This window comes from Periplaneta americana, chromosome 14 (genome assembly GCF_040183065.1).
Source record: "Periplaneta americana isolate PAMFEO1 chromosome 14, P.americana_PAMFEO1_priV1, whole genome shotgun sequence".
Lineage (NCBI taxonomy): Eukaryota > Metazoa > Arthropoda > Insecta > Blattodea > Blattidae > Periplaneta > Periplaneta americana.
Window position 1 is genome coordinate 40,528,486 of NC_091130.1, and position 24,764 is coordinate 40,553,249.

Consider the following 24,764-nt stretch of genomic DNA (forward strand, 5'->3'; position numbering starts at 1 on the left):
TTATTACTGAGTTCGAGTCCCGTAAATCTATTTTATTATATGTATAAGAAAATTACTGGAAAAATCGAAGAACTTTTATACACAATGCACCTCTTTCGATAGATAAGTCTGTAGTTTGAACCCAGTGAGAGCATTTCCAGAGTTCAAGCCCAGTATATGTGTAATTCTTTTTATAGGCATAACAAATTGCTAAAGAAATCTTAAAACTTTTGTACACAATTATCATTATTATTATTAAACATTGTCAAAAATGACCTCTTTAAACTGTATTGCTCTCTGTAACTCATTATACACCTAAGAAAATGGGTCAATGTAGAGTATCCACCGTCCACTGAACGACTTCCGCCGATTTTGGAATAGACACCGACGCATTTAGGCTAGGTTAGTTTAGGCTTTTATTATCCCGTCAAGATGGTGAAAGCGATTGAGTGTGATTTTTTGTTTTCTATGTTGGCAGTTCAAGTGCGTCGGTGTCTATTCCAAAATTGGCGGAAGTCTCTCAACGCTCGTTTCACCCGAATATTTAACACTTTTATCACTGCCAATGTTGCGCTATAAACCAATTTTCGCAAATCTAATGTAAAAGACTGCCTACACAAGCAACAAGTTATACTAAATGTTTAGGATTAGTGTAAAACTGGCCTATGTCTCCTATAGTGGGCGGGACATAAGTAACATTCACCAGAAAATGTTACGTATGTTTCTACATTTGAGTGACGAAAATACATTATATTCTGGCCAACATAATATTTACGTTTGTCCTTCAGGTGAAAGTGTGTGACTAATGCCTACCCACTTCACTTGCGTGATTCAGGTTCCGCATAATGCAGACAAAAGGCAGAACTGTGACCCATTTATTTATTCATTTGCTAGATCCAGTGGCGGTTCGGCCGGATAAATTAGGTGAAGGCCAATAAAATTCTAGGTAATTTCCTGCAATTCTTGTATAGCCGTGATGTCGTTGATGACGTCGCGAATGTTTTTGTAAGCTATACGATGGCCATTTTGAATTAATGCAATATATATTCACCATTTTCTTAAGTTTTATGAAAAGCACAGCATATAAAATATACAAATTTTCGGAAGCTACGTCCCCTTAACCGCGAAGAATTCACTGTCCTAACAAAACTTCCACACAATACATATCACAACATAATAAAACAACCATAAGCCCACTTGACATAAAAAAGACAATATCTAACACATATTATACAACAAATCAAATTAAAAGAGTACACAAGAAACATTACCCATAACAAAATTTAAAATCACAATCATAATCGTAAACTGTATTCATATTTTAAATCAACTTCGGAACATGCAAATTCCAATATACCTATCCAGTAAAATCAAGTAGCTACGATTAAATCAAAGCAGTGTTCTGTTGAACAGAAAACTTACAACAATAAATCCGAAGGGATAAAATTACGTTTCTTAGATCCCTTTCAAGTCTTTTGCCTTACACTTCGCTCCACAATCTACACAAGTCTTCACACAACGGAAGAATAATTTCATAATCTTCAGAAAGAAGTGAAATACTTCTCCGCATTCCTCCAAGTATAAGATAAACTGAACAAGCAATTGATTGATTACACTCAACATAACATCTGCTGCCATGTGCGACTCTTAACGAACTACCCAACTTTCAAATTTTAAAATACTATATAGGCCTACTCCATCTATCGATCATGATAACGCTATCTCACGATGTAATAATTTACATCACGTTCACACATTGATAGTAGGAAATAACGCAGAGGGGCTGACATCATAGTTTCTATGAAATTACTGTATTTTCTACTATTGAATAATATTTATGTTCTCACCTATTTTTTGTAAATAAGGTTGATTCTCCTATCCTTGAGAGCGGCGTATTTTTCCACAACATCCTCGTGAAACGGCTGTTTCTTGGATATTTTTTCAGTAACTTCCTTTTGAATTGATATATTTGCCAATGCCGAAAGTCTTCGTTGACACATTGTAGCCCGGAGGTCAGTTTTTATTCGACGCAGACAGGAGAAATTCCTTTCAACAGATGCACTAGTAGATGGTAATGTTAAAATCAAAGAGAACAGCTTGTATGACTCTTCAAATACGTCCTCATGAACCTCATTTTCTCGAAGAAGAGAGACTAGTTTGACACAGAGGTATTCCTATATTGTTCATCTGCATACAGAAGCTCAAGTTCAGTTGTGAGACGAGGGAGTTTTTAAAAAAATGTTGGAAATGTGGTTTGCAAAGAGAGAGCATCAAATGGGAATGTTTCAGAATAGGATTTAAATTTCGACGTATCAGAGAGGCAGATAAACAAGAGTTTGTTTATGTCCTTATATCTTGTATTATCAATTATTTCAAAATAAAGTGCTTTGTATCTTTGGAAAATTCCATCATCTGTATCTCCTGCATATTTTCTACCCGACATGTCGCTTCGACATTTCGCCATCTCAAATATAGTGGTGAACTGTTCATTTCTCTTCTTGCTGATCAGTTGGCAAGTGTTTTTTTATCTGAACATCACAATAATTGAGATCTAAAGATTTCTTCTGCAGCACGTTATACAATATTTCTGTCACATGGAAAAGTTCGTTAAAAATAAGAGACAACAATGCAAATTCAAAATCATTCATTTCGTTTAAGAAGCCCCTTGCAAGTCGAACAGCTGATTGATCTGACTCCCTGTCATTCATGACGTTTTCAAATACTGTTTTCAAGTTGTCCCACTCCTCAGTAACCACGCAGATAAGCTTTGAATTTGAAAGCCAGTGGGTATCTGTCGCAGATGGTATGCGCCTCCCAACAACTGTATCCATTACGTAAGTGCGTTTGGCTGAATGGCAAAGGTATTCCGCTGATATTAGCAAAGAATATTCGACACTGCTGGATATTCCTAAAACTTTGTTGCAAAACAAGATTAAGCCTATGACCCAAGCAATGAATGAAAACAGCTTCTGGAGCTTCATCTTTAACTCTTTTCTGAAGTCCATTCGGTTGCCCAGACATCACTCTAGCACCATCATAACACTGGCCGATAAGTTTGTTTTTATAATTCAAAGGCCCCAGTACTGTATCCAGTACAGAAAATAATGCCTGTGAAGTCCGATCAGAGCTAACATCATGGAAGCCAAGAAAACGTTCCACAAGTTCGCCCTCCACAGTTACAAATCTCACTACGAAAGAACACTGAGATTTTTGAGAAATGTCAGTTGTTATCATCCACTTGGACGGAAAAGAAAGGGGCACTGGTAATTTCATCTCTTACATATTCATTGATGCATTCAGAAATACAATCAATTATTTCATTTTGAATCATTTTATATTCCCCAGAAAAAACAGGCCTAATTTTTTCATAGTGATTTCTAATTTCCAGAGGGCTTTTCGAAATGAGAGCCAATAATTCTTTGAAATTCCCCCTGTTCTGTGACGAAATACTCTCTTCATGACCGCGAAAAGCCAACTCCTGCTTGCTTAGAAACAATATCGTATTGATTACGGTGTGCATTACTAGTCTATTTAAACATACGTTTTCATTAAGTTGACTTAGGTATAACTTTGAACTTTCCTTTAGTGCATCCGCAATGGTGTTCATGTTCTTCTGTAGTGCCTTTAATTGCAAAATACATTTGATGTGTTCAGCTGAATCTGCATGGCTGTGAAGACCGCGATCGACATTTTTGAAATCACAAAATCCAGTTGAATTCCAAGAGAGTTTCTTGTTCCCCAGAAGTAGACAAGGCCAACAATATAACTTCTCGTTATAGTGACTCCCACATAACCATTTGTAATTGGCATACCACTAATCCTGAAACTGAATATTGTATGACCGACCACCACTTTTCACTTTTTTCACAGTTATATTAATGTGAGGTGTTGGTCTGCCGTATTTTAAAATATCTTGCTTATCGTCTGCACAACAACGAGAGAATGGTGTCTCCAAAAGATACAAACTAAATCGTTTAACGGATTCATGTTTTCATCGTATTAATACACTTGCTAACACTTTCACACTTCACTGCACTTGTCACGACAAAGAATACATATAGACTAAAAGCGAAATCGTTGGTCAGCGCGGGTCAAATGTACAACGTAGTTTCAAATGTTATGCCAACCGGTAATTCATAGTGAGCAACTCATCGTCATGGCAACCGGATGTGTTTACTGAAGGCGAAAAGGAAAGTCTCATTCGGACCGTCAGCTGGTCTGCTAGATGATATAGTTTTGTGGACTTCCGGATCTTACAGATATAGAGACAAAATTCAAAATTCTGCTCTTAAAGCTCTAAATCAACTACATGAATGAAATACATCAAATTTGATGACACTCAATTTAAGCAAAAGTAACTACCAAATATTTTCACTCGGTAAAAAAGAAAGAGAATTCAATATCCAATACAATGGCCAGCACCTTCCTAGGACTTATGAATCCAAATATCTTGGAGTTATTTTCGATAGTAAGTTAACATGGAGCAACCATTTGAAATACATTTCTGAAAAAGCTCGTAAAAGATTCTCCCTTCTAAAAAGACTAGCAGGAAAGAAATGGGGATGCTCTAGGAATACTTTGAATAAGACATACAAAATGTTTATACAGCCAGTGCTGACATACTGCGGAGAAATTTTAATTACTTCACCTTTCATAAACGACATAGAATATGTTCAAAACCAAGCTCTCAGACTCATTACTGGTGGAATCAAAACAACTCCAATAGATTCTATGAGATTCCTCACTAACATTAACAGCATCAAAATGACAATAGAAGAAAAAGCACTGATTCAATATGAAAAACTTATCAGATTACCAGGAAACAATTGGCATTCATACAGTCCTCTCTGTAGATTGAAAACTCAAAAGAGTTTCATATCCATTGTTCAAGAATTAAAACAGAAAATCAATATCCCGAATTTAAAAGAAAACTTACAAATTAAACCAAACCCTTTAACTCTATTAAATATAGAACATAATCTAAATTTAAGAGAAGAAATACTGAAATCAGAAGTAAACAGTGAAATACTGAAACAATTGTCTTTAGAGACAATTAATATTAGGTACCCTCCACAAAACTGGCTTCATTTATACACCGACGGATCCTTGATCTCCAGAGAACAAGGTGCCGGTGCAGGTGTTACGTGCTGTCTCTTCTCACTTTATAGATCACTTGGATATGAAACAACAAGTTTTGACGGTGAAATCATTGCAATAAGTGAAGTCTCAGGAATCTTCTATGCCACATCAATAAATTTAGGAATGCAGTTATATTGTCAGACTCCAAAGCAGCTATTCTATCAATAGTCTCTAAACACACACCTTTACCTCAAACAGCAGAAATAACTAAAATGCTCTCTCAATTAATATCACTCAATAAAAGAATTGTATTCCAATGGATACCATCCCATTGTGGAATCCTGGGAAACGAGAATGCGGGTGCATTAGCAAAGAAGGGCAGCACTGCTACTAACAGACCTGTTACTAAATCTATGTATTACTCTGTGAAGAGATTTATTAAATCTACATACTTAGACTTCAACAAACAAAATTTGATAACACAATCCCAAGGGAAAAAATGGAACTCTGCATCAAAATCCAAAGTTAATTCCCGATTTACCACGAAAATCGTGTGTAGCTGCATTTAGATTGGCAACAGGCCATGATTGTTTGGCCAAACACCTGCATAGAATTGGAATATATCAGTCCCCTAACTGCCCATTGTGCAACTCAAACCAAGAAATGGATTCAGAAGACCTCAAAATCTGTGCTTCATTGGCTGGTCATGATATCTTTGAAAAATATTGGAGTGCAAGAGGTCAAATGACTTTATTGTCAAACGCCTGGCATTAGAAAACAACAACTTTCTTTATTACAGGGTACTCAAAATATTTTAAAAATCTATATAAAACATAATATTCAAGAGGGGCTAACGTTAAAAAATACGAAAATATATATGTTATATACTAAATTTAAACAATATTTAACTTCTTTACACAATATTTTATGTTTTCTTATTTAGTTGCAAAATATTACGGTTTGCGACCCTGGTCCAATATTTGGACGAGAGAGTGAATCTGTCTTTCAAGAATGGAGAAAGGAGATGAATGCCTGCTCCACAGACCTTCATAATATCCTCGCAAAAGGGACTGGTAATTCATAGTAAGCAACTCGTCATGGCAACCGGGTGTATTTACTGAAGGCGAAAAGGAAAGTCTCATTCGGACCTTCAGCTGGTCTGCTAGCCACGTGGCCTGAGTGGTGAGGGGTTCATGTGAAGCACTGCAGTGGATGTTAACTGCGCGGATTAAGTCGAAAAAGATATTAAAAAGTAGAGCAAAATATGGTTTAGTGAAGAATTCATTTTATTTGAATTTATTGATAAAATATATTTTATTAAAGCACGAAAAAAGGGGTGAAGGTGGCCTTCATGTACTTCACTTGAATAACCGCCACTGGCTCGATCTATATTGCAAAAAGTCCAACTGACACGCTGACTATATCATGGGAGATGACCACCTTGCCAGCTGCTCTATATGTTATAACTGGAACTTGAAAAATTCAGGTGGCCCAAATTTTGTTTCTGGGTCTGTACAAGAACAAAATGGTGGACACATACAAAATCTATGAAGTTATAGAGTGGATACTGATGCAAAAAAATTCCATTTTTTGCGTAATATGCTAGTGCCAGAACTTTTAAGATTGTGTAGAAAATTAAGAAAGTATGAGCACTTGAAATTATCTTTTACTTTTGAAAAATTCTACATATATATAAGGGTATCTGTCGGATACAGGGGGGGGAGAGCCATTAATCCTTCCCATTGAAGGCTTTAAGGAACCAACCTGGACAAATACCCTATGTCCCATCCCTACCTTCCCGTGGTGTAGCTGTTAGTAAGCATAATTTTACCAGCTGAACTAAAGGGAGGGGCTACTCATCCATTAGCACTGGTCAGCTTGATGAGTTAATGACTGAATTTGGTATAATTTTCCTCTTTCCAATACCTAATTTCCTCTTTACCCTTTCCTATCCAGTCCTCTGACAGAATTCTTACTTTCTTCGACCCTGACGGCATTAGAGCATTCGAGGCCTAGGGGTTCATTTCACTTTCCTTCCTCCTCTTTCTACTTTTCTGTTCCTAGTGCTGACCTGCTATGGCACTAAAATCGTCCTCCAGTGGCTTAAGGAGGGAAAGCTGGTGATCAACAAGATCTCCCAGCTAGGTCCAATGGACCCGTCGACGAACAGCAGGTGTGGTCCTCCAGACATTCTGGGGGTTGTGTGTGAATGAAGTAGCCACCAAAACGTTAAAATATGGTGTTCACTTAAATCGGCTACAACTTGCCATTTAGAAACCAAGAAATGGATTCGGAACATCTCAAAATCTGTGCTTCAGTGGCTGGTCATGATAATATCTTAGAAAAATATTGGAGTGCAAGAGGTCAAATGACTTTATTGTCAAATGCCTGGCATTAGAAAACAACAACAACAACATATATAATAATTCTTTATTAAACACAGTGTGGACAATCTGGTTTTGTTTCCAGCCATTTTTTAGTTTACGTAAAGATGCGCCAGGAATCGAACCCGGGTCCTTGGTTCTACATACCAAGCGCTTTAACCATTGAGCTATGCCGAAGTTCAATTCACAGCACCACATCGAATCCCTCTCCACCAGTGTTTTTCCCTTTGTGGCCTGACTTGCATGTTGACATTTATATTAAGTCAACTGCCATTATACACGGAGGGCACTGAATTGAGTGACTTGGTGGCCGAGATTCCACAGTAATATGCACTGTTGGGAGAAGAATCTAAGTAAAGATTAATTTTTGGTCCTACAGAATAAGTTATGGTAACAATTAATATTAGAGGAGAAAAATTTGCTTCGGCACTGGGGATTAAACCCAGATCCTGGTTCTACGTACCAAGCGCTCTAACCATTGAGCTATGCCGAAGTTCAATCCACAGTACCATTGTTACCAATCTTTACAAATTAAGTGATTCTGATTAATAATATGCGGATAAAACAATCGAGACAAATCGCGAAATATGAACACATTCGCGAATTATTACTATTGTGTCATTTTATAGCAAATTTCATATTCTGAGCTTTTTCTGATTTTTTTTTTCACTTGAATTCGTTATATATCAAAGTAGGCTACATTACATGATATTCCAGGTGTTCTGATTACATTCGCGAACTCAAAAGACGAAAAATTCAAAATCTGACTATAATTTGAAAGTGTTAATTTGAGGGCTGCAAGTTTTTTTTCGTTTTTAATGAATGTGTGTTAAATACAGCCTCAATCCAACAAATATTGTCTATTGGCCATACAGCACCTTTACCAAAATCCAACGAACCTTTAATGTTATTTGAAAAGTAATATTCATACTGGATTAATACTCCAATTCCAAAATAATTGTATTTTCAAAAATTTCCATTGATTTCCGCCAAGAGTACAATCTCCAACAATCTCTGCTGACATCAATATTAAAAAACACATATGGTAAAATTAATCTCCAAATAAATAACTTATGACCCAGTAATTTACTGTTCTGGATGGGTATCAGGTGGACATCTAATTGTGCATGCATTAAAATCTTCATATTATTTTTTAATCAGTACATAAGGCATGTGGGATTGACCTGATCCTGTGCAGACCTCTAATGGGAATGGCAACCCACTAGATGGCAAAAGGCGAGACGTGTTGAATGTGGTACCCCTAGTTTTTTTTTATTGGGTTATTTTACGACGCTGTATCAACATCTAGGTTATTTAGCATCTGAATGAAATGAAGGTGATAATGCCGGTTAAATGAGTCCAGGGTCCAGCACCGAAAGTTACCCAGCATTTGCTCGTATTGGGTTGAGGGAAAACCCCAGAAAAAACCTCAACCAGGAACTTGCCCCGACCGGGATTCGAACCCGGGCCACCTGGTTTTGCAGCCAGACGCGCTGACCGTTACTCCACAGGTGTGGACGGTACCCCTAGTACAGAAAGACAATTCAAAGGAGCCTTAAAGAGGACCAAGTAGAAGATCAGATAATCTGGCATTTGGGATGCGAGGGATGGCCAAATGAATTGTAATATACATGTCAGACAGATAGGAATAGGTAATTGGGAAATGAAGAGGGGGAGAGGAACAAAATCCACATATATACTAACAGCAAATTTTTCAACTGATACAAATTTACTATAGTTACTGTATAATCAGCTACTATGTTGATGAGATACTATAATTCACACAGAACGAATCAGTCAAACACAAAAAACTAACCTTGTTAAGTCTCTGCAGTTATTCTCAATACGAGTGCAAACTAATACTTAATGTTTGTGTAGAAATAGTATACACTTCTTCAAACTTCACTGAAGTTACAGCATTACTCACCATACTTCGTAACTGAACTCAGGTGTCACAACAGTTAAAAAATGCACAACAGACATAAATCCACTTTGGTTATGTGTCCAATCAGTACAGAAATGTATTTTGCACAACAAATGGATATAAATATTCTGGTGATCACATTTAAAATGCATAACGTGTACGAATGTCTTCTAGCTTTTTTGATACTTCACTTGGAGTACGATCCAAGTCATCAGCAATGCTCTTCTGCTTAGCAGTATCAATAGAGTTGAATTGTTCACACAAATCACCATCCAAAACATTCTGGAAATTTAAAAGGAAAAGAATGTTACAGATCAAAATCACAGAACATTATATAAACAGAAGAGATATAATAACAGCTGCCAACAATTCCTCGTAAAAATTACGAGATCAGGGAACTGATATTTCATTTAAGCAATTGATAATGACTTTCACATACAGGGCTGACATAATTTTACATCCTACTTTTAAGTGCTCAATATAATTTATAATACAGTATACAGAAGGCATTTTGTTATTTTGCTTTAGCCTCAAGTTGCATAAATAACTATTATTATCATTTGCAGTTTATTTTCTTGAATCTTATTTATAAAACATATATAAATGAACTTATTCACTACTTCTTGCAAATGTAAATTTAAGCTGTTTTTTCTGACATATCGCCATTTCTGCTGTTGTGAGTCTATGCTTATCCGATTTCTTTATGATCCAAGCCTCACTTCCAAGTAATGTACTATATAGTAATTGTCTTGCCAATGTTTTACAAATCTTGGACCAATAGTTGTGCTTTTGCACTGGAGGGGACCCAAAACTTTAATTTATGACTCCCATAACCATAATAAATTGTGGTAGTTTCATAGAGGTATCATTTTCTTCAATGTACGACATTTTATAGTATATATAATTAGAAGAACTTGAAGAAATGAATTGACACAAATTTTATTTCTGACATACCAAGCTTGTACTACCCCTTTTTTTTTTATACCAATGGCAGGTACTTGTCCATACGAAGCCAGTTGTGAAAGCTTCTATTACATAAAACATAAAATATACTATATATAATACTATAGTACAGGCAGAATCAATAGGCGGGTTTTTGGTTTGGCACGGAAACAACTCACTCCACATTTTCTCCAGCAGTTTATGACCTGAACAAAGAGACCTTTCTGTCGCTCCGTTCGAATGTTAGTTATTGACAAGTGCTCGTTTGTAAATACAATTGTGTTTGTAAATACAATATATATCATAATAAACAGTATTTTTAAACAGCTACTAATCATCCGAGTACTATAATCGCTATCATGTCTCAATCGGGCCCTGATATCAGAAGCCTTACTAAAGATGTTATATATCAACGTCACTCTTTCTTGAAAGAACTGTGATGACATTAAAAATGTCCTATCATCAACGCAGACAGTCACTGTCAAAGGCCAGTGACGCTTCTTTACGATCGCTCCAGAGAATTTGTGCAAAATAGAGAAGAATAGCAGTAAAACAATGATCCTATGGAGCGTAATTTTACATATATTTATTTAAAGAATACACGGACAGATGTAAATAACATGGAATTTTATTTTTAAATTAGTATTTTTTTTTTAGACATTGTAATATTTTATTTTATTCTATATTAAGTTGTTTATTTAAGACATTAACGATGGAAAATTGTTTCATTATTTAGATTGTTGAAGACCATTATTAAGTTAATTTAATTTTTTTAGAAATTGTTCAAGGAATAAGGTAAATTTCTTAATTGGTATGCTAATTATATCTTTGTCAAATGGAGTATTATATTGTAGTCTACTACATATTCTCGACTGCTAAATTTTTAGGAGCTCCAGTGTTAGTTATAATTAGGTAAAATACATTACGTTTGGAAATAAAATATTATTAGGATCATAAAATGAAATATTATTTAAAAATTTGTCAATAATATAGAGTAGATATAAGTGTGACTGGCGACTATTTTAACGGCATTTGTTTCATTGAATATATGCTATTTCAACACTTCTTGTATTGAATGCATCAATAATACAGACGCATAAACAAGACTGGATGAAACTCACCGCATAGAATCGGAATAGTGCTGAGTGCCCAATTTATAGAACGATTTTTTGTGTCAGACTACTTATTGTGTTATTTATTTTATTAAGCTAAGACATTCATAAGTGTGGTTTCATTACGAAACTCGTTCATGTTATAATAATATACATATTTCACAATCGGTAATATTTTGTACTTTAATTTTTAATTTTATCGCGATTTATAAAGTTTGTAAGTATACTGCATTAACATTATTTAGTATTTACTGTTTCAACGCAACATTCTGAAAATACATAAATACAAAATATTTGTGTAATGCTAAATATTTGAGTAGCTTAATATCAAAGACGGACATCTGTCGTCCCCATAGTTTTGATCTAGAGACAATTTTTTAATTCACAGTGTTATTTGTAATATTTAACACAATTTATTTTATACATATACTGTTAGAGTTTGCATATGGTTTCACTATAACTGGAGAGAGCATGAAAAATCGTATAAAAACCACAGCTATCTAAATTTCGATTGAGGTCAGATGTCCGTCTTTGATATTAAGCTACTCATTTGATTTATATTAGATTTACATTACACTTTATTACTTTTGTGAAATGACTTAACTTGTGAAATATTACAGTGATAATACTGAGTAAAGAACATAGCCCCTATTTGTAATTACTACAAATCACGTTATTATTTTATTTATGTTCTAAGTTTTCCTGTAGTGAAAAAGTATCAATGGAGGAGAAAGTTGTTTGGGACAGGACCGTACACCAAGCAGGTTCTGAGGGGTGTAGGAGTCGGGGTAGAGAAGTAGGGGTTCGCCAGACCCGCCGATTTCTTCTGCCCCTAGTATAACTCTAGTGACTATTACTTTACACAGTGTGAAGAACGATTAAATTTAAACATAATGTGATCTTCAGGAACTAGCAAATTGTTCCTCCTCTTCCCCTTACATTTCTCCTAATTAGATACCGTATTAGTCTACTGCATTTATACCATATAAAGATTCTAAAGTCTTACCTTCACAGGATAATAATATGAACGGAATGATAGGTGGTCACGACCACATAATGGTGGGTTTTCTGAGCGCATATGCATCTCTAAATGTTGGAAGAAATCTTGGTCCTCATGTGACGTGAAGGGCACCAGCACTCCTACTGTACCAGAAAGGGTTGTGTATACCAGGGATTCACTGCCACCAGGAATAAGTGTTGCTTTCTATAATAGCAGAAGAGATTTAATATTTTTAATGTTAACCGTCATGATGGCTCAGTGCTAGAGCATTGGGCTTATATTCTGGGTTCAAATCCTGCTCTACCCTGAATTTCCTCTGGGTACTCCAGTTCGCCTATGAAATCCCAACAATTCTCCATCATCATCATTCATTCGTTCGTTACGAGTGTAATGTGTACTCAATGCCTGTCATGCAGTTTGGATACAACTTTTCCACATGTATTTCAGAACTTGTCAATTTGATTTCAGGAAGTGTGATTTATATTTCAGAAACAGTAAACTGCATTTCAGAAGTATGAACCCACAATTTGCTATTTTCAAGATTTTTTTAGTTGGTTATTTAACGACGCTGTATTAACTATTAGGTTATTTAGCGTCGATGGGATTGGTGGTAGTGAGGTGGTATTTGGCGAGATGAGGCTGAGGATTCGAAATAGATTACCTGACATTCGCCTTAAAGTTGGGGAAAACCTCGGAAAAATCTCAACCAGGTAACCAGCCCAAGCAGGAATCTAAGCCACGCCTGAGCCAAGCACCTCAGTCAACTGAGCTACGCCGGTGGCTCAAGATCTGTTCAATGTACAAAATTTCACTGTGGTGCTTCATTGGATCACAAAGTACCAGGTAATTTTATAAAGACTGAAGTTTCTTTTTCTTGGATGGTGTTATTTTTAAAAAGGTATTTGAAAGTTCCAGCTGGACAAATTTTACAGTAAACATCAATGTGTTAAGAAATCAGTGCCTATATTAAAATGTTATTTCATTATGCAATTACCTTAAATACAAATTATGATTTGTGGAATACAATTGACGCTCTCTGAAATACAACTGACTGAACTGATATGACAGAGTCACAATTCTCATAAGAGTGACGACATCATTTAATTTAGTATATTACTGCAGATTTGTGTTTTTCTTATCAAAACTGGTTAAGGAGAATTATCACTACGGATACAATCATCCTTTCCTCCTTTTTCATTAGGAACAGCAATAAATTTTGCAGTACTATACTGAATTAAATGATGACATCACCCTTAACAAAATTGTGACTCTGTTCATTTTTTCTCTGTACCCTTCATATACAATTGATGCTTTCTGAAATACATTTGACTTATCTGATATACAAATGATGCATTCTGAAATGCATCTGGAAAAAGTGTAGATCAATTCTACCACTCATTCTGTACATTTCTGAACAAGCCAAGCATACCTGCAATGACATGCAAATTTCTCCCACATGGAAGTTTGCAACAATTCCAGCTTTTTGTGAAGCACCATTGAGAAGACCACGATCCCACAAGGCTTTGTTTCCTGTTGGATCTTCATCTACGTCATCAGTTATACTGCCTGACAAACGAATCTGTAAAGCAAAAGGTAGCATGTTAGTGAACACACTGATTAGCACCAATAAAGTGTGCTAGTAAAATAAATATTTTTATATCAGCACTTTGAGTTAAAATCAGTAACATTCATAAACACGGACCAAAGTGAATTCATCATTTTTCAGTTGTTTGAACATTATAAAAAAATTGTGAGCAGACTGAAATTCTTCCTCCCTCTTCCCACTTATAATAAAAAGAAAAATATTGCTCAATGTAGATTTTCATTTCTTACAGCATTAAGACATCTAGTTTCTACACAAGATAAAAAAAAAGAGGTGGGGGGGGGGAGATAATGCTGAATCACATTATATCCTGACACTGTCAATGCTGTATTATTTTTAAGATGTTCCTGCAAGGTTTAGTGCAGTATCACCTACATTTGATTCCTTTCTGTCACATAAAACACACAGCTAAAGAAGTTAAGAATAATTTTACAACTGCTGTTTATGTTTTTTTATAATTAATTGTACACATCTTTATCATTATTAGCAATACATCACATTGTCTACACTATAAAGGTAGCTATGAAAGTAGTGGAGTGTAAATATTAGTTACAATAAATGCTGTACATTTTACGCATTTTTTTGTGATTAATACAGATTTGCAAATAAACCATCACGAAACAGTGAAACAAAATAAATAAATAAATAAATAATAATTGAAAATTGGATAACTTTAGCGCAATCTTTAACGTGGTTTTGAGGAATACCTGCACAAGAGTTAACAAGTTTCATCTATCTTTCATTATTTTTTTTAAAATTTATTGCACTTATAATTGAATTTGATAAAAATATACAATTCTGCAGCATATGTTGGTTGACAGATCAGTGGTTGGGAAATGCAGGTCTATACAGACTTACAAGGAAATCAAATTCTGTTTTGGATTGAAATATTGATTAGTTGAACACCTTGATGTATACATCTCCAACTAAGAGACTAGGCATCACAATCCAAAGATGTTATCTCAAAATTGATTGGCGGGGAGAACCATTTGGTTCCATCAAATTTTAAAACAGAACACTCCAACTTCACATTATTATGCTCTAGAGAAATATTCTCTCAGATGTTGGACTTCCAACAGTCTTTGACGTTTTCAGATATATGGGTTTAAGAATTTCACATTAAATTCTGAACAGTACTATAACACTATAAACTAAAAACAAACCTTTCAATTAGGGCGAATAATAAATAACAAGAAATTAATACTTACAACTGCAATATTTCCAAACTTGTCAGCAGTTGCCACTGTATCAAAATCAAGAACTGTGGCAGTAGTGATCCAGCGTGGATGTGTATCATCTGCAAAAATGATGAGTTGATTTTCTTGTCGTTTGTATCTAACCATGTAGACACTCTCTTGTACATCGGAAACAAAGATTCGATGCCCCATTGCTTGAATATTCACTATCAGATTTGGAATGTGCTGAAAACAGGAATTTTTAAGACATAGAACTGGATTCTCAAATACATACTAATAACTATAAATTACACAGATGTATCTTGATCAGTAAATTATAATGTAATCATGAAAATTCATTAGTCTAACATGTTTCTTCCATCATGTCAAGAATCGCGTGCATTTTGTCATTACAAACCACAAAATGGATTACTAGATTCATTTTAATCTACAGAACAGCCTGGAAGCAAGTCAAACTGACAACAACACTACTCTGGACATAAAAACACGCTGCACATCTTTTAATAATAGACTTTTAATTGTAACATAGAAAAAACAATGGCATATTATTAATTCACGCACACTTCAAGGTTACATAACAATGTTTCTGGTGCTTTCTAATATCAGAAATTTTGGTCATTTTCTGTACACTGTTGCTAACAAACTAGTGCATGGGTTTTGTAATTAAATGAATACTTTTTAAAATAAAATAAAATGAAATATTTATAGTGGCAATAGATAATTTCCATTATTAGGTAAGCAGTGGTTATAAAAATCCCCTGCCCCTTTATAGTAAAGCTATAGGAAAACTAATGCATGATGTTTTTATAAATATGCCACAGGCCTTGCAAAAAATATTTCGAACATTTTACTCAAAATCTGAGCAACACATTTCATTTTGATATACGCAAATTTTTCAGAATATTTTTATTAATAATTAATTAACTAATTGACTCACCGAAATGAAACTTCACTACATCATTATCTATCACACCGTGATTATATGTACAAAAAATCAAGAATGTAGCTTGAAAAATGTAAAAAAATAGAAATTTCACTCATCACCCTCCTTAAGTAAAATTACATTAGAACACCAATTGTGTGTGTGTGTAACTTTTGTGAAAACAGTAGAACACAAATTGTGTGTGTGGAACTTTTGTGAAAACAGTCATTGGAAACAAACAAAAATTTTACTTTTCCTGACAGCCATTTCCCTAGGACTACAATATACACTTCCAGCAATTGCTATGATTTGGAAAAACCAGTTGCGCTGAAGATGTGGCAAAGGACACTGGAACCCTGGTGGAGCTCTGTCATAAGCAATGTATTTTCGACATAATAAACAAAGTGTTGTGTCTTTCAAAAGTCCAAATGCAGTGGATTTTAATACTGGGTATCGTGGAGTGAAAGGTGGTCCTGCCCTCCATCCTCAACAAATGTATGCAGGTTGTGAGCAAATTGGCAAGATATCAATGTGTTTACAATAGGAAGTCCAAATTTAAAAAAATACCATACCTTATCGCATACTCTTCTCCCTCCCATTTTTTCAACAGTAATCTCACTAGAGGTTTTGATTTATCTAGAGAAAATCAAAACTCGAGTGGGATTTAATTGACTATTACACGATTAGAAGAAAGTATATAAAGATTAGAAGTAACAAAGTGTACAATAAAATATTAATTGAGTTACGAAAATACAACTGTCTTCAAATGTATTATTGTACCATCTCAACATTACGCTAGATGGCAGTAGTGTTTTATGATGATGTTTTCTTGTTACCGGTATCAGTTGTGCCAACTATGGAATTATCATTGAACTCTGTGGACTGTTACTAGTCAAGAAGGCTTTGTTGATTCAGTTTCATTTTTATTAAAACATTTGCATTCCATTTCAATCATCCGGATCCCAGTAATCAACGTCACTTGACAGATGATTTTCAATAAATCTTAGTATTAAACAATCTCTGTTACGTGACTATCCATAATATATAGCAGAAGCTATAACATAACCTAAATAATATAAACAAGAGTTAGAAAAGTTTTAATTAGGGATGATGAAATAAACAAGAAACGTTTTAATTAACGATGAAATAAAAAAATAAACATGGATAATTTTAAAAGAAACAATTATTGAAAGTTCAATTTTCAAATTTGAATGTTTTGGTGGTTCAGTTTATGTTATATTGGACGTGTGCGTAAAAGAAGTGAACTCATTGGTGTACATGGTGTATCCATCAACTCATTCAGGATTTCCGAATGGTGCTCTTCATATATGACCAGTGATCTTTATTAATTCTTGTTCTTGAATGCCAAAATGCGAGTCATATTTGAAAATGATGTGCATCGACTGGAGTGGTTTGTAATTTTCTGTTTTTTAACAGCCAGACCAGTGCAGTTTGAAATGTTGGCAAACAAAGAAGCAAATGCTAGGGTAGTGATAAAAATAAACAAATGCTAGGGACGCGATAAAATTGTGCGATAAGCGGCCATAATTGGTTGAAAGACGTCCTTTCGTACCGTTTTATTGGTCGAAAGTAGTGTGACGTAGTAAAAGTGTAATAGTCAAATTAAAAGTATTGAAAGCAAATTTTCCTTCACTCAAAGGATACTGGAATTCCTTATGTTTCAAATCCCATTTCGAATGTGAAGACCCAGGGTCAACAATCTCCTGACAATAGATCTGTACTTAATCCGTCTAAGTTGTGCTTTGTCTCTCTTTCTACCTCCCCTACAAATACCATCAAAAGCAGTCTATAATGACAATGTGTGAGTTCGTAAACGAAGCATGGGGGCAGATCACTGGGGAAAAAGAAACCTTAAACTGACATTTCCTGTGCTACAGATGGGTCCGAAGATGACTGACATGTTGTGGAATAGTTAAAATGAACAAGAAGGTATGTTATCTGAATCAAATGTGTGAAAACAGTGAGGGTGCCGATGAAAGTGATAACAGTGTAGAATATGGAGGGGGAGAAAACGTGAAAGGTAATTTTTTGTGAGTCAATAGTACTTATTTACTTTTGACGGGAAAAACGGAGAGAATTACGTGATAATGTACAGTAAACCTTAGAAAGGATTCCAGCTAAAATCTTGTAAACCAATGGCAGATCCTGTTAGTACATTAGTACTAACGAAAACAAAAAAAAGTCAATTTTTTAAATGTATTTTCTTAGTAATCTTCCTTTTCAGGACGGATTATTTTCCAGAAGAAAAAAAAAATTCCCTTGCACAAAACACAACTTACTTTGTTCTCACATTTCCGGAGCAGCTTCTTCCTCCCCATATCATAAAGACGTAACATGCGGCCAACACCAACCAAAATGCGGCCTTGGAATGAACAAATTGCCGATGGCACTTCATCAACAGGGGTTTTGTGAACAAGTTCTATACTGGTGCAATCAACATTTAGCCTGCAAAAATTCATATACCTTACAGTTACAGTGTGTTTACAAGATATATACACATTCTAGAAGTCTACGATATACTTGATCAGTTTCAACTGAAATCATTTTAAATCATGAGTCTAACATGTTACAGACATCATTTCAAGATATATTAAAATTAAAATATTAGGTATGACAGAAAAAAAGACAAGAAAGCAGTTTTCACTAGACGAGAAAAGAAAAATCATTGAAGAAGTAGACAGAGGAGTGGAGAAAAGCGAAGTAAAGCCTATTGTAAAATATGCAAGAATAATTATTCAGTTGTCGAATATGCATAATTATCATTATGGTACAGACTTTTATTGAAGTTGCAATATAATATGGATATACAGTATAACCTAATCCAGGTATCTGTTATTCCATAATATGGGACACAATTTGTAGGCAAATTTAATCAATTTTCGGTTTAACGAAAATAATTACAGTACCCACTCGAGTTTGCTATACTGGCACTTCTATGTATATTATTTTATAAGATTATTGTAAATTAAATGACATAATATACTTTTTTATTTAATTTGTTACTGATGAATTTCATTAGTTCAGGTTTTTAAATAAAATAATTAACTTGAGCTGTGTTTTAAACCAGCAGTTGTCAAACATTAGGTTCAATTAATGCATTTTTCTACCATAATATGGGACACAATTGTAGGCAAATTTAATCAATTTTCGGTTTAACGAAAGTAATTACAGTACCCACTCGAGTTTGCTATACTGGCATTTCTATGTATATTATTTTATAAGATTATTGTAAATTAAATGACATAATATACTTTTTTTAAAATTTGTTACTGATGAATTTCATTAGTTTAGGTTTTTAAATAAAATAATTAACTTGAGCTGTGTTTTAAACCAGCAGTTGTCAAACATTAGGTTCAATTAATGGATTTTTCTAGGGTTTCTTCTTGCATACATTTTTTTTCTTATTTGTATATTAAAATATTTAGAGAATGAGGAAAAGAGAATGTAGAAAGTTGGGCATGAGAAGGGCTATTGTCACATAGTCACGCGAAATATTTGAAGTGAATTTATTGCTAAAATACCAAAATTTGATTTAGACGAATAATGTAGTTTAATAAAATTAGTAAGGGCAAAGGCAAAAACATACAAAAAAAAATCATTTTTATCCAAATTTTACATTTCGGAAAATTTTACTTTCAAAATGCATCTTTTTGGAGAATGATCCATGTACCACTTTTCTACTTTTTAAGAGTTACTATCGTAAATATAAATTAAAAACATAAATCGTGAAAGTACTACAGGTTCTATAAATTTCAAGGATTGTGTGTATACTAACTTGTAAGTGTATAGAAAACCCCCTCCAACTTGGCGCGGATTTAACTGGAGATCTTTTGCCACACCAACAACAATGAACTGCTGGTTATCTGGCTGGTTTGCGAACTTCACCAAGGCAATACTGAAAAGGTATAAAACAAAATTGATTTTTTACACAATATTGCATGTCATAAAGCGTATCTTAAACTACAGCATATGAATCAGAACTGCAGGACTCAAATCATTAAATCATAAATGACAAAATTCATCATGTTAATTATATACTACTGAATAAACAAGTTAATAAAGCTAAAAATATTCTTCTCTTCAATGGAGATAAGGCACAGTATTCGGGGGAGGACTTCACACTTCCCAAACAAAAAACCAAGTAACAATAATGAGTGGATGTATTTTACACATTTAATAAAGGCTTGTATTAAGTGTAATTGGATAACTTCCGTAAATACAGTAGCGTGCAAATTAATCCGAACAAGACATATTTTTACATTTCTGTCATTGTTGGCCTCACAGCTGCTCATACCGCTTTAATTGACATCTGTAATACGTGTAATTCCATTGTTGAAGGTCTGTCGTTATTATTTTTTTTTATAATATGTGACGTTTTGCCTGTCATTTTGTACTCATAAGCATTTCAGTTGTTTTGAAGATTTAATACTGCAATCCTGTGTACATTCTGTCGTTTTCACAAATGGATACAACTCCACGAAAACGGTCTAAAATTATAACATTAGCAGAGCATTCTTCTATGACACAGAGGCAAACTGCTGCAGAATATCACATCGGTTTGGCTACTGTTAATTCAATCATAAAACGATACAGGGAGACTGGATCCAACACACCCCAGAAAAAAGGAAACTGTGGCCGGAAAAGGAAGACTTCACCTTCAGATGATCGTTTAATTGTCAGGAAAAGTAAATTAAATCCTACACTAACTGCTGTTGACTTAACCCGCGAGTTAATGGCTACCACTGGGGCGAATATTCACGTCACAACAGTGCGGCGTAGGCTTTTGGAAGCTGGACGAAGGGCTCGTAAGCCTATTAAGAAGCAACTGCTAAACCCTGTTATGTGCAAAAAACACTTAATGTGGGCAAAATTACATCAACACTGGACAGTGAATGACTGGAAGAATGTACTTTTATCTGATAAGTCTCATTTTGAGGTCCACGGCCACTGTGTTTCTTATGTACGGAAAGGATCCGATAAAGTAACAGCAGCTCATCTCCAACAAGCACCCAAATACCCCCCCCTAAAGTAATGTTTTGGGGTTGTTTTACACATGAAGGGCCTGGAGCATCAATTACCTATCAAGGGAATGATGAATTCTGACAAATATATTCACTTATTGGAAACCAGAATCGTACCCCGCTGCAAAAATCATTTCCGGATGGCAGAGGTGTGTTTCAACAAGACCTGGCACCATGCCATACATCTCGAAAAACTACAGAATTCTTCAACAAGAAGAATATTCAGGTACTCCCCTGGCCAGGCAACTCACCCGACATCAACCCCATTGAGAACTTGTGGTCAATTTGCAAAAGAAGAATGCAAAAAATGGATTGTTCTACAAAGGAGAAGATGATTTCTGCCCTCATTGGTGTATGGTTTCGCGATGAAGAAATGAAGAATATTTGTGCCAAATCGTCTCAGAGCTGTTATTAGGAACAAGGGAGGCCACATAGATTACTGAGGTATGTCTTAGATCTTTTTTTTATCCCGTTTGAGTGTTTTTGCACAAGTAATTACGTTGTTCGGATTAATTTGCACTCTACTGTATCTCAAATTGATCGAAATTATTAGGTCAGGAAAAAATTTGGGAAATTAAACATTTCATTATTTGAAACCTTACTGATAATGTAACTTGTATATTTCTGATACTTTTATTTCGAATTTCTTTTTTTGTAACGTCTAATGGCGGGTACTTGAGTGTCTGTCATTCATCCATATGATGCCAATTGTGTAAACCAATTTACCGAAAAAAGTCACTGCCATGTCCAGCACTCTTTAACTTCTAGACCATCGTAGCGGCTTTATTTTTTTTTTAAGTAGGTTATTTTACGACGCTTTATCAACATCTCTGGTTACTTAGCGTCTGAATGAGATGAAGGTGATAATGCCGGTGACATGAGTCCAGGGTCCAGCACCGAAAATTACCCAGCATTTGCTCATATTGGGTTGAGGGAAAACCCCGGAAAAAACCTCAACCAGGTAACTTGCCCCGACCAGGAATCGAACCCGGGCCACCTGGTTTTGCGGCCAGACGTAGCGGCTTTAACTAGAGTGGTGAGGTGTAGTTAAGATTAGGGACTACTGTTTCTTCAATGGAGTTATATATTTTTTTCCATATTCATATTGCAATTAATTAATGTATGAACTAGAGAAACATATACAAGGGTTACTTACCAAGTCATGGCAACTATTTTTTTTGTTGTTATATAAACATTTTATGCAAATACACAATGTACTCTACCAGTAATGTCCATTACATGGATTACTCAAGAAGTATTGTAGACAAGGAAGAAAATTAAAAAATGCATCTACAGTAATAATGTTGAGCACAATAGTCTACACATACATTAACACTTTAAGAACTTTAGAAGTAATCACTAAAGCAATCAGCTGTTGGCTGCCAAATAAGAGAAAGGTGACAAATATCAACTGCTCCATTGTCCAATCTGGTAATCTCATGTTACACTGTATTAGCGCTGTCTTTTCATGTAGGGAAGCATCTCCCATGAAATGGATCTTTCAATTTCAGTATCAAATTAAAATAGCATGGTGACAGATCGAGCGAGTAGGAGGGATGGTCTAGTACTTCCCATCTCCAGGTCCGTAAACAGGTATTAACAATGTCTGCTGTCTGGGCTGTTGCATTATTGCGAAGAATGATTGCATTGTTCAATAACTCGGGACATTTATTCCTGATAGCGCATACTTGACAAAGGCTGAAAATCAACTGACTATCGCGCATCCCTTCCTCTTCCATTCTTGAACATCTACACCATCTAGTGCCATCAACAAGTATCATATTGCTGCATATCGAAAAATGTGGATTGCGGTCTGACATTTTGCTGAAAAAAATAGTTGCCATGACTTTGTAGTGACCTTCAAATGTATGTATGTAATGCTTTGAACTGGAGAAAAGTACAATCATCATATAAAAATTTGGGACTAATTATTAAAAGCCAGAAACTTTGTCTTCCATTCTAGACATATTTATAGTTTCAAAATTCTTTTAAACAAGTAACAACCTTAAGTATTTTTCATTACAGGCTACATTAACAGTAACTTAGTATTATGGCAAGTCGAGAATGAAAACACTTCAAATTTGACAATGAACCAATGGACCCCAAAATCTCGAAATTAATACAATACAATATAAAATATTAAACCACTCGTTACGAATGCTGCACTATGGAATTCTCACCTAAGAGCGGCTTCGTTCTGGTCCAATTTAATAAGCTGCTCTGTCTTGCCTTCCACTGGATCCAAGACACGAATTACAGAAGCCCACATGCCTGGACCAGCCTTGGGAGCGCTGAATACACTTTCTGGCAAGTCTTCGTTCAAGAAAGCCTCTGCCATCTCACGTGCAAGTTCTTGTTCTTCTTCACCAGCTGCCTCTTGCATTTCCTGAGAACAAGTACATATAGTATCCTCAATAATCAGCCTTGACAGCTCCAACAATTTCAGACGCTTTGCAGCAGAAATCAGAACTGCAGGACGTCACATCAAAGTTTTCAGAATTATGTGTTTGTCATCATATTTCTGCATAAATGATTTACGAAAAAATTACATACGAGAATTTTGGTTGCAAAGCGTAGTGAAGTGCATTCTATAACATCACCACGAAAACAAATTAAATTTTCATAAATCTGAGATGAGCTTCATGAGGGCAAATATTAGTACAAGCATGCGTTTTTCCTTGTAAAACAGAAAAATATATTTGCAAAATGCATTTTGAAAAATTATAAAATATATGTATAAAATGTTTAGGTTCCTTGCAGCTTGGACACATACCTCTGCCATCTGTATCCGTCTCTGTTTCTTGGTTTCCTCTGTATATGCATTGTGTTCTGTCTCCGTAATTATAAGATGGGCAGACTCATGGTGTATGACAAATTTTCGTGGAGTATAATCCACAGGGAACGATACCTGCAAATCAAGTACAGTTTAGTAATTCAATTTAAATTATACATCCTTTCTATACACGAGAAGTTAAAACATTCAATAGCCAGTCAGTCACAAGAGTAAAATCATGTGTCATATGAAACACGGATTAATGGTTACATCATTCTGTATTTATTACAAAGAAGTGATAAATTTACTCGGACATAATTATATAATACAAAAAGAAGAGAGATGAGGAAACTTCATATTACAAGTAATGCAAGATAAGAGTGAAAATGTAAGCGACAAGAAATCTCGCATCATTCATACCAGAATAATTTATGTAGACCAACGTAGTCAATGTTTATTTTATTTTCTCATATAGTTCATAAACGAACTCCGTTGAACCTTAATAGGTAATTCTCATAGTCATACTATTACATGGCAATAAAAACTAGGTAATGAAAGACCAAGAATACAGATATGAATCAAAAGAAATGTTAATTCTTTAGACAGCTATGTCATGTTACACAGATGATGAACATGGTGCTATTAAAGAATTAAAATGTAAAATATAATTAAAACAGTAAAATAACACAACAGTAAAAGCAAAGAAGAACAGACAATGTATACGTGAAGTCATGTAACAAAAACTGCATAAAATTAAGGACCAATATGGCAACACGAATATCACAATTAATTTTGAAATTACCAGCAT

General features: G+C 34.8%; 1 protein-coding gene and 1 non-coding gene across 2 annotated transcripts in view; both read right to left on the minus strand.

The window, feature by feature from the left end:
* Positions 1 to 9,137: 9,137 nt before the first annotated feature.
* Positions 9,138 to 24,764, minus strand: part of Sf3b3 (splicing factor 3b subunit 3) — a 52,124-nt gene continuing 36,497 nt past the window's right edge. Inside the window, exons 14-21 of the mRNA XM_069845215.1 lie at positions 23,957 to 24,091; positions 23,364 to 23,569; positions 19,938 to 20,057; positions 18,442 to 18,607; positions 15,232 to 15,444; positions 13,850 to 13,999; positions 12,427 to 12,624; positions 9,138 to 9,648 (exon numbers count right to left, since the gene is read on the minus strand). Of these exons, the coding sequence (XP_069701316.1) occupies positions 9,508 to 9,648; positions 12,427 to 12,624; positions 13,850 to 13,999; positions 15,232 to 15,444; positions 18,442 to 18,607; positions 19,938 to 20,057; positions 23,364 to 23,569; positions 23,957 to 24,091 (1,329 nt within the window). The 3' untranslated portion in view covers positions 9,138 to 9,507. The remainder of the gene's footprint in view (positions 9,649 to 12,426; positions 12,625 to 13,849; positions 14,000 to 15,231; positions 15,445 to 18,441; positions 18,608 to 19,937; positions 20,058 to 23,363; positions 23,570 to 23,956; positions 24,092 to 24,764) is intronic.
* LOC138714012 (small nucleolar RNA SNORD18) lies at positions 14,076 to 14,144 on the minus strand. The gene has a single exon (XR_011336032.1). It is a non-coding gene; the product is annotated as a small nucleolar RNA SNORD18 (small nucleolar RNA).